Here is a 12,004-nt window from a genome sequence, read left to right on the forward strand (position 1 = left end):
TGAGGACATTCCATAGGCTTAATAGTTTTTTATCTACAAACTGTATATTCCATCCCTACACCTACCAATCACAGAAAACTGTCTGCATTTTGACATTTTTAATTACTAGGACTCAGGAAATGTCCTCATAAACCACATTTACTTTGTAATACTAGTGTAATATACATGTCATTATACAAATTTGTGTCCTCATAAATCATATAAACACACACACACACGCGCACACATTTTGGGGAGTTTCACCATGACAAGCTTTTCAAATATTAATCTGAAGCAGTTTCTTCATTTTTTTTCCAAAATAATTATTTAAATAATAAAAATATAATAAAAAGCAATAATCAAATAATAAATCCAATATTAAAAACAAGCTCATACAGAATGTGAATTTAAGTCATGTTTGTGTATTTCATTTTTAATGTTTTTTTGAATAAATTAATAGATAAAAATAGACACACTGTAACAAAAAAAACAAAAAAAAAAGTCTTCTTTGAAAACACTCTGGGCCATAATTAAACAATTAAACAATTACGGCAATAAAAGTGTTCATTGCCATATCGTGTTTGTCTGCAGCTAATATTCCATGTGCACCATTTAAGGTGTCTTTTCATATTTAGCTGAGACTTAATTAAAGCCATCAGAACCAGTGGACGGCAGGCATTAGCTGATGCATTTCTTCAGAGAAAGATAAAGCAAAAATGTCTGCGTGTGGGAGGATAAGGGGGTTTTAATAATGTGACTGAAGCAGTATTGTAATGTGTCAAGGTCTTGATCCGAGCCTGTAATTATATGTCAACATTAGAGGTATTGTTTGGGAAGGCCTTAATTTGGCTAGTGTTGTGCCAGAACAGCCCAGTACATTTCCATTACATTAGATAGTGTATGCTTTTGTGCTACGAACAAGGAATAAAGGAATACGTGTCTAAGTAAAATACTGTTTCGTTGTGATGGAATGGAGAAGGTAATTGCTTGAGGTTGCTAACCACCCACTCTCTTTTTCTCTCCCTCCCTCCCTCCTCTTTCAGGATTCTGCCCCCCACAAGTGACAGCTTCCTACTGAAAAACTTGGTCTCTGGCTCAGACTACAATTTGTGCGTGCTAGCCATTTTTGATGACACAGTCACTTCCATGGCCGCCACAACGGTCATTGGTTGCACCCAGTTTAGCACCAAGGACAATTACCCAGACTGCCGTTCACTTCAAGCCCACTTCCTTGGCGGGACTCTTACCATTCTGGTTGGTGGAGTTGTTGTGGTAACGCTGTTGGTGTTTACCGTTGCACTGATGGTACGTCACCGTGTTTGCAGTAACCATGACAATCATCATGAAATAGGTGAAGAGGTGGGATGCTCAGGAACAGACTCCCCACCTCTTCCTGCTAAGGGAGCTGATGTCTTTTCTCAGAGTAATGGAAATGGGAATGTGATGATGGTGGTGCTGCCCAACGGGCTTGTTCAAAAACGAAAAGTGGCAGAGGGGGGGTTGGGGTCACCGCCCAAATCAACTTCCAGAGTAAAACCAAAAACCCTCCCAAAGCCCAAAGTGAATCTGGAGCAGTTTAGGGCAGGACTAGAGATCGAGATGGGGTCCATCAGACCTCTTCCACCATACACACTAGAGAAAGAGCAAATGTCTTTGTATTATACCCCCAGTAATCATTCCCCCTCCACACTGCCACGTCCGTCACGCCCATTAGGAGCAAAACCACTCAAACTCCGACCTACCAACATGGACACAAGTAAACGGGCCAGTTTAAGCTTGGCTCCACCCCCAAAGTACAGGTGTGACAGGCGGTTCAGCACGGGAGGGGGCATTGTAGTCCGCCGAGGAGGACCAGAGAGCCAATGGAATTCCTCACTGGCCTATCAGAGCCCTGCGTTGTCCCATGAGAGTCCTCCTCATGGTGCCCTGCGCTACAAGAGAAGCTCTTCATTTGACATGGGTGAAATCGCCACGTCAGCCTGCTATAGTTACGCCAAGAGATTTAGCGTAATCTGGACCAAACGGAGCCAGTCGTTACATGGCATGCTTGTCCAGTGCACCTCAGCAACAAGCACCTCAACAACCAGCAGTGGCAGTGAAGATTTCCACGCGCAGCATACACGCGGATACATCCGTGCCTACAACACCACCAACTCCAATTCCAACCCTCCGAAAGCGGAGGTTACAACAAATTCAAAGAATCAGTGGCTGAAGGATAAAGAAAAGGACAAAGAAAAGGGAGAAGAACTTGAGGAGAGTGTAGTGTAGGGAAAGAGAAGACAGATGAGACAGTTCTGTTAGGACCTTGAGATGGATGTGAAAGGATTCAAAGATCAAACCAGTTTGAAGGAGAGCTGAAAATGTGGTACAGTGATTGTATGAGTGACTGAACCCTAGGGGGAAAAACAGCCTAAGATGGTCTGGTGGTCTTAGCTGCTCTTCCAATTGGGTAATGGTGGTCTAGTTTGCTGGTTTTAAAGGGGTTTTGGGTACTTGACAGCTGGTCAGCCTGGGAGACCAGCCAGCTAAACCAGCTGAAGACTAGCTTGGCCACAATGAGAGTAAACCAGCTTAGACAAGTCATAAGATGGTTTTAGACAGTTTTTTTTCTTTCAAAAGAGATGAAGATCTCACACAATATTGATGAATCATTTAAGAAGAAGAAAAAAGACAGAAAAGGCAGAAAGAGTGTAGACAGCAGATATAAAAGTCAATACTCCTAAAAAATACAACATGACTGCTTTGTGAGTGAATCTTGGAGAACCACAAACTATATATATATATATATATATATATATATATATATATATATATACACATATATACATAGTAATGCAAAAAGTCAATATGAACAAAATATACATGACTAAAGACAAGCAGCCACGTGCACACAGGGAGAGGGCCAGCAAGCAGACGTGCCGACTCATGGCTAATCGATCGGAAGAGATCAATTGATATTTGCAACAATGGCATTACAGCAAATGTGGAATGTAGAGGATGCAAACTGCAAGGAAACTGAACGTGTACAAATGGAACAATGGTGGCATGATTTGAAACACTTTTAGAAAATAAATGGGCATTGACTGACAATTGATATTTTGTATGTGAGGCTATATGTGTGTGTATATGTGTGTGTAAGTGAGTGAATGGATTAATGCACAAAAAAGTAATCAAAAGTAATTTTATGACACCACTGGATCTACTGTAACATGTGATCACCACCATCCAGTACAAAAATGTATTATGTGAAGCCAAGAGACTATTATGTTGCCGTAAGGATGCTGGACTATTATAGAAGGAAAAATTATATATATATATATATAAAAAAATGCCATTCCAAAAATCACAAAATCAGTGAATAAATTCTGTTTTAAAATACATTTTGTTTGGAGAAATGGATAAAAGGAAAATAATGGGTTAAAGATTTGCCAGAAATGTTTCTTTTTGTCTTTCATGAATGATGCAGTGAAAAAAAAGTTCAGTTTTTTGTTGGAGTAAATTCAATGTCAATGTCAATGTCATCAAGTGTTAAAATGATTTTTCTTTACTGAGTACAGAAATGAAAATTAAAGTAAGGAGCAGTGATATTAATAACCATTTTAATATCTGTTTGATCTTATTTTGCCAAAGACTTTATATCCTTAAAGAATATTCTGGGTGCAGTACAAGTTAAGCTCAATCGACAGCATTCATGATATACAGAAATGCTGATTACCATAAAAATTTCTTTTGACTTATTTTCTAATATAAATGTAAGTGAATACCAATCTATAAATGTAACAATTCTCGCTTTTTCAATGGTATAGTTTCAATATTTTCAATAGTAGTTTAAAGAAATTAATACTTTTATTCAGCAAGGATGCATTAAACTGATCAAAAATGACAGTAAGGAGATTTATAGTGTTAGAAATTGTATAATTATAAATTATAATGTCAGAAATTGTTATAATAGTGTTATAAATAATATTATTTCTATTTCAAATAAATGCTGTTCTTTTTAAATTTTCTATTCATCAAAGAATACTGAGAAAAAAAAAGAAAAAAAAACGTATCAATGTATCAAAATTTTATAATAAAATGCAGCTTTGGTGAGCATAAGAAACTACTTTCAAGACCATTAAAACATTTTACCAACCCCAAACTTTTGAAAAGTAGCGTGTATCCATTTTTTACAACGAAATTCCACAAACCTCAAAATTATCTCACGTTAATCCGAATTACGCAACAAATTCTGTCGATTGAGCTTACCTTGTATTGAACCCAGAATATTTATTTTAAAAAAAAAAGGGAAAAGGCACAACAGTGTATAGCACTGTTAACCACTTTACGTAAAGATAAGATGAAAAAAGTTACTTTTAAGTTGTTGTTTTTTTTTTTTGCCTTCTTTTGTTGCCTTAAAAAGAGGGCAGGAGACTTGATTGCTAAATTACTCTCCCTCTTTCCCATTGTCATGTCCTGTCTATCTGCAGTTTGAGATAGTTGCTGAGGAAGGGCAGCGTGTGAGGCTGAGATAAAGACAGGGAAAGAGACGGATTGAGGGAAAGAGATAGGACAGACAGCACTGTCTGCAAGAGTGCTGATGCGGGACACAGAAAGAGGAAGAGCTAAAGAGAGTGAGCACAATGGATAGAGATGGGAAAAAAGAGAGAGGACATTGTGTCTGTAATGTGCGCGTTAGCGGTATTTTTGTCATGTAAGTACTTTGCCAGAATTTATCTCATTGCCAATAAAGCCCATTTAAGAATAGCTTAGGTGAAATGAGGGGGAGCAGATGAGTTGCCCTGTGCGTGTGTGTGTGTGTGTGTGTGTGTGTGTGTGTGTGTGTGTGTGTGTGTGTGTGTCTGTGTGTGCATGGATGGATGTATGATTGCACAGACACTGTCTACATCTCTGCCTTCTGTATTTACCCACAGCAACAGACAGGCTTACAGCAGGTTCTGGGAACACACACACACACATACACACACACACACACACACACACGCGCATGCACACACACACGCACGCACGCACGCATGCACACATATACACACAATAGGCGGTTATATTTAGCCATACAATACAGTGTTTTGGACCCCAATGACTTATTTCATTTCATTTCATTTCATATGTAATTTACATAAAAAACAAAAACAGAGTTTTATAGAGTGAATGGCCGTAACCTTAGTGATCTGTGTTACATAAACGGATCCCTGTGGTCTGTATCATTTGAGAAGATTAAAGTTGGCTCAGTGCTTATTGTGACCATGACCGTGTGTGTGTCTGAAAGAGATGGGTCGAGAAAAGATGAGAAAATGTGCTATTTCTCACCCAATGTGTGTGTGTGTGTGATGTAGCCTAAAATAAAGGCTCTACTTTACATGCCTGGAGCAAATTCTGGCCCAATTTGACTAATTAAAACCAGTTTGATTGATGTAAACACACATACACAGTTTATTCCTACAATGTTTCTGCACTCAGCCAAATTAAACACATAAACTGGTTCATCTCTAATAGGCTGGCTACAGGATGTCCAAGAATGAACTTGTCATCCAGGGCAGTCTCATAAGGGAAATGTTGCTGTTGCGATTTTTATCCTTGCACCACCAAAACGTCGCTCTGGTGACATTCTCACCTCATTTTTAGACTATTCCTTCAGGCCTCTGCAAACTTATCAGGATGTTATCAGGTGTACGAACAACGCAGGGAATAATATTACATGTCCGAGTACTGCAAAACATGGAAGCCAAACCCCAACCTTATTCCTAACCTTACCAATCAGGGAATTCAGCCTTTCAAGCACTTAGTAGGGCACCTTTCTCCAATGTGCAGATATTTTTAGTTACGTTACTATCTGAATTACATACCCGGGACAAAATAGGCAGATATAATTTAGTTAAGTAGAACAAAAATAAGCATAAGGTACTATAAAAGCAGTCTATGTGACTTCTGTGTTTTATTCCAAGTCATCTAAAGGAAAATGAAAGCCATGTTTGGGAACAGAACAAACCACTTTTATTCAATTGTGTGGAAAAAAAGCAGCTAGATCTCCTTTTGTGCTTCACAGATAGCAGTTGTTTGAAACATTATAAAGGCAAGTAAAAGATGTCAAAATCTTCATTTTTGGTTGAGTGAATCAGCCGAAATGATTTACTGTATATCAATGATAATACAAATGAGGATGGATGTACGTTGGTAGAAATATGTGTGAAAGATATTCTGTTTCTTCTGTTTAGAAGGGTTTCAAAGTTTTCGCCAACCCACCATTTTCTTACACTAGTATAATCAACAATTATCGTGGCATGAAACGCTGCATTTAACTTACAAGAAAGTGGATGACCACTCATTCAAATAATAATTCATCTCATTATGTGAATGTCTCTGGTCTTCAACAAAGTACTGGGTTTGCTAGAACCATAATTAAATCTGGCCATTCCTGATATTGCTAAATGGATTTCAAAGCTAATGAAAACCTCTCAGTTGACTGGCCTTCAAGGCTAAATACAGTTAACTTTGATTACCTAATTGGTACGCGTAATGTTCTGCAATATCAGCTAATATCAGTTGTATGTGTTCTTGCTAACTTCAAATATATAGCAGACTTATTCTGTCAGTCTGCCAGCCACACTAGCCAATGAATTTGTCCGGAACAACTTGTTGGCATGGTAACAAGTAATGCCACCTGGCTTTGGCAGCCAATAAGAGCTGATCACAGCCAGAATTACAAAGAGATTTGTTTGCAGTGATTTATAAGGACATGCCACCACTTGAAATGAAAACAAATCTGTAGATCATTCTAATGGCAACATTAAAAGGTTGAGTGTGAATTTGTACAAGAGAAAGGTTCACCCCATCAAAAGGCCCAGATAACCTCAGAAGAGTGAGTGAGTGAAGGGATTGGTTTCTATTCCTCTAGAACATTTCCTTTAATGTGCTCAACAAAAAGGATTTAGTTTCTGATGGCTCATTAAAAGGGATAGTTTACTACCAAAATTAAATTTCTGTCATCTATTTAGTCACCCTCATGTCGTTCCAAACCTATATGACTTTCTTTCTTAGATGTAACATAAAAGATTATATTTTGAAGAGTGCTTCAACTGAACTGGACCCCACTGACTTTCATTGTATAAACACATTTTCCAAAATATCATCTTTTGTGTTCCACAGAAGAAAAAAATTCTTACAGTATGGACCCTATTGACTTTTAGACAAAAACAGTTGTAATATTCTTCAAAATATATTTACATACACTTAATATTGTTTTTATTTAGACTGTCATTTACATGGCAAACAAATGAATAAATTAAGATTTAAAAGATAGCAAATTTTCAATCTGAACAATTATGGCTGCCAAATTATATATAATATATATATATATATATATATATATATATATATATATATATATATATATATATTCACTGTTTTCAGAGCAGATCAAAACCACTTTATATTAGCTACACATTTGGCACACTCTCTGTGATGGTGAATACAGATGTCTGACAGCAACAGGCCACTGCTAAACCCATAACTAGACAGAACTAGAATAGAATATTTTGAACAATATCAAATGTTGTAGAACTAAACAGAAGAATCACTACAAAGCTTTTTTGTCCCCACATACTTAAAGGGTTAGTTCACCCAAAAATGAAATTTCTGTCATTAATTACTCACCCTCATGTCATTCCAAACCCGTAAGACCTTTGTTCATCTTCGAAACACAAATTATCTTCTCTTTGGTGTCATTCTCCTACGCCGTTTAGGTTCAGTGCTTCCAGGTTCTACGTTCCAGGCCAATAGGCCAGCTTTGTGACGTAGGCCCTAGAAGCACTGAACATACACAACATAGGAGAATGACACCGAAGAGAAGAGACTATTGAATAAAGTTGTTATTTTTGTTTTGTTTTTGTGCACAAAGAGTATTCTCGTCGCTTCATAAGATTAAGTTTGAACCACTGTAGTCATGTGGACAACTTTAACGATGTCTTTAGTACCTTTCTGGACCTTGAAAGTGGTGGTTATATTGCTGTCTATGGAGGAGTCATATACCTCACAGATTTCATCAAACATATCTTAATTTGTGTTCTGAAGATGAACGAAGGTCTTATGGGTGTAGAAAGACATGAGGGTGAGTAAGTAATAACAGAATTTTCATTTTTGGGTGAAGTAACCATGAAAAGTTTTTTGGCTTTCAGTATGAATACGTCATACTGTTATCTATAAGCTAGTGTGCTCCAAAACAATGACAAAATTAGCATTTAGGACATGTAAGAATTTAAAATGCTCTCTAGAATCCAAAAGCACCCCACTCCCTACATTATAAATAGACGTTGGAACTGCAGCTAAAATCATTTGTTCACACATTTTCTATTTTCTACATGGTGAATGGCACATAGTGCACTATATAGGGGATAGAGAATGATTCAGACAGTGTAAATATGCTTTCAATTGGGGCGGATGAAGTCAGGTTACACGTTAGTGTCACGCGAGCCACCGCAGCATGCACACACAGTCTGCTCCGATCCAGAGACACTACAGCACAGAGTGGACCATATGCGTGAGTCGGCGCATACCAGAAAACGTATTGGACCCATTTGAATTCTGTGCAGAATTCTATTTTTAAAGCAATATGGAGGAAATTAGGAGGAGAAGCGTTTAGATTAAGAGGAAACTGAGGCTTTACCAAGATCAGTGGCTCTGGCCGAGCTGTAATATAAACAAAACACTATTGGTTAATTTAAAAAAGGGGAGGAGCTGTTCGATATGTCCCGCCCTATCTCCCCGTTTCAGTGGAAATTACGTCAGCACACTGAATAATGCTGTGCGTTTCAAGGCACTTCGTTGGGCCTTTAAATATATATGTCTATTCCTGTGCAGTTATCTCTCCCAGCCCTGGTTATTTTCCAACACAGAATCATTAAAAAACGTGTCTCTACCTACATTTTTTTTTTCTGAAAAACTCCAAAAAAGCACCTATACAAGCAATATACAGAAGTTTCCAGTTGAAATGACCACTAGTTGCAATAAAACACCAACAACTTGTATACCTTTTCACACAAATTGTGATTAAAAGGGTAAATTATTGATTAATAAAGACTTATTTTACACAGTTCCTTGCACATTACTATGTTATAACTTGAAAAAACAGAATCTTTTGTTAACACTATTTGTTAAGTTATTTTCTAACCCCACTTGGAATATGCACAGAAATGAATCATGTTATTTCGGTTCCTGTGTTTGTTTCTCTCCACATTTCATCAGCAAAAGAATAGAGAATGTTTACTCTTGTACCACTTTATCGTTCTCGTTTCTTGAACCACTGACCACCCCCTGCTGAGAGCTTCTGCTACCTACTTTCTATTCTCTTCGCTCACACCCAGCTTCCCTCTTTGTCTTGATCTCTTTCAGCGGTGCATGGCCTGCACTTGTCATCTCCCCTGCAGTGCAAAGCCCACACTGGAGATAACAGCCAGCCCTAACACAAGAAATACACACCACAGACCAGCTTCACATTGTGAATGCCAAGTGCTAACTGGAGGCAAAAGCCGCTTTTCCACCGTCGGGCCAAACGGTTCTTAGAATGGTAAGGAATGGTTCCAGTTGTGTTCCCACTGGAGCCTGGTACGGCATGGCACAATTACAAACCGTTCTCGGCACGGAATTCTTGGCACGGTTGTCTAATCGTGCTGAATCGCGCTGGTAGAATGTGTGAAGTGACGTCGGCACACAGGATTGGTCACTTGTCTGTTGCCTGGCTACTAGTTTCTCCGTAGCTGGCTAAGCGCTCTATGAGCGACGTAAACACAATTTAATAATACAATTAAATGAAATATCTAATCATCCGCCATAACATGGTTGTTATTACATCTCATATCATGAGTAAACCATTGCGTTACCAAGGCAACGACTCACGCTTTTATATTACATTCCAAAGAGCGGCCGTTATCAGTGGAATAACGCCCCACAGTGGAAAACGAAACCGAACCGTACCAGCTGGTCTGGATCGGCATGGAATGGAACGGTTAAGCAATGAGAACCGATGCTGGAAAAGCGGCAAAAGATGCTAATGTTTCCTGCATGCGTATATGTGATGTTCTCTTGAGGTTCGCTATCAGCTTTGTGAGATATCTTACGGTTGTATGAAAAAATGTAAAAGGCTCAGAGGTGCAGTTCTCCAATTCTCTCTCAAGCATCTCTGAAAATTTGTCAGCAATGTGCTAAAACTTATAACCAGTTAACTTTATTTATTTATGCCCAGATTAAGAGCTTTTTATGCACTTTGGAAGGAAATATCCTACCTTGTTTATATCGATTTTTCTCTTCGTTACAAGGGCCAATGCCAGCAGCACTTATGTCTTAAGCTTTGGCCATAATAGTGTCAGGAGGTGGTGGGGGGGCGGCCCTAGACAGGTTGCTTTAATCAAAACCCTCTGCTTAACTACAAGTTCACACATTGTGCATATTGTCAGCTAATGGTTTGTTTATGCTGGCTTTCAGCATTCTGGGTGGCCTAGAGTAATTTGTTAACAGCAAATAGCATAGGGTTTGACAGAGAGGCACTTAGCAGCCACATCAAACTAAATAAATAAATAAATGAAAATGAATAAAACAAGGACATGCGTCCAGCGAAAATACATCATTTAAAGACGACAGCTGTGAGCGGATACAAATAAGAATAATCACAAAGACTTAGATGAAACAGGGGAAGGAAAGAAAGCAGTTAGAGAATGAGTAGAAGGACAAAAATAATTCAGAATATATGTAACCATGTAAATTCTCGGATAAACATGTTGAAGAGGAATGTTAAAGAAGGGGAAAAAGAGACCCATTTCCATTTCAATCAAGAACTGTTGCCTTGACAATTAACAAGTGTGAGATCAAATGCAATCAATTTAATTAGCCATAGCAAAACAGAAGCACAAACAATCATTGGAGAGACAAATTTAGCGTGTTTTTTTTTTCTCATTTAACATTTTCAATTTTCAGAGGCCCTATAACCTCTCCTACATGTTAATGCCCACCAAACAGTACAGCACAGGATTGATGTGTGGGTTGTATGTGAATCTGGAGTCATGTACAAACCTAACTGTACATGCAAAACAGCAGTACTCAAAGCCTTCCCATGCATCTGGTAGGACATCAAATTAATTAGTTACAAACTTACATTACAGATGTTGTGCTAGAACGACGTTTATCATCTATTTGCTATTTTCTATCATCTGTCACTGGATAGAATATGTACACTAAAAATAAAGAAAGCAATAAAAACTATTTAATTTGAGTTGAGTTATTCTGCAATACAATCTGAAGAACATCAAAATCCCATAAAGGAAATGCAGAGGTCATGGTTTACATAAATTACCTTTCTGACTATTTCTAGATTTTATCTACTACACTACCGTTTAAAAGTTTAGGGTCAATATGATTTTTAAAAGAAATTTATTACATGAGCAAGGATGCATTAAATTGATCAAAAGTTACAGTGAATATATTATTTCACAACATTACTGATATTTCTGGTCAAATAAATGCAGCCTTGGTGAGCATAAGAGGAATCTTTCAAAAACATTTCAAAATCCTCAAAGCCCTAAATTGTTAAACACAAGTGTATTATAAATGATAGAATGTGGCATAACCGGGTGGAAGTAACACCAACATTTCTTTAAATATTTATAATTAAAAATATAAATATTTTATATATGTGACCCCGTGCATACAGACAATGTGGGATCGCACATTGTCTGAGAGGCATCTTTGTGTGCAAAATTCGGATGTGTCAGTCAGCGTGACGAAGATCATTTTGTTTACATCAGCATAAGTTTGAAAATTACATTTCATTGGTAGAGACTCACGCCATCGAGATTTTGCTATGAATATTCACAAAGTTGGAATGCTGCGCTTTAAAACGATACAAAACTTGTGCTGAGGAGAAGCACCAGTCATCAAGAAGCGAGCAGAGAAACGCACAAATAAAGATGTTTAATTGCTATTTGGAGCATTGGGATCGCTAGATGTAGGCACATTCCGACTCATTTTACCAGCACGG

The 12,004-nt window shown here is 37.9% G+C and overlaps 2 protein-coding genes across 5 annotated transcripts in view; one reads left to right on the forward strand and one right to left on the reverse strand.

The window, feature by feature from the left end:
• Positions 1-3,566, forward strand: part of LOC125265631 (leucine-rich repeat and fibronectin type-III domain-containing protein 4) — a 29,272-nt gene extending 25,706 nt beyond the window's left edge. For both annotated transcript variants that reach the window (XM_048185989.1, XM_048185988.1), the window contains one exon: positions 1,023-3,566. In XM_048185989.1, coding sequence (XP_048041946.1) covers positions 1,023-2,247 — 1,225 coding nt within the window. In that variant the 3' untranslated portion in view covers positions 2,248-3,566. The remainder of the gene's footprint in view (positions 1-1,022) is intronic.
• The window catches only part of pcxb (pyruvate carboxylase b), a 256,057-nt gene that overhangs the window by 95,469 nt on the left and 148,584 nt on the right, over positions 1-12,004 (reverse strand). The gene's annotated exons all lie outside the window — the stretch shown is intronic.

Source organism: Megalobrama amblycephala, linkage group LG3 (assembly GCF_018812025.1).
Source record: "Megalobrama amblycephala isolate DHTTF-2021 linkage group LG3, ASM1881202v1, whole genome shotgun sequence".
Lineage (NCBI taxonomy): Eukaryota > Metazoa > Chordata > Actinopteri > Cypriniformes > Xenocyprididae > Megalobrama > Megalobrama amblycephala.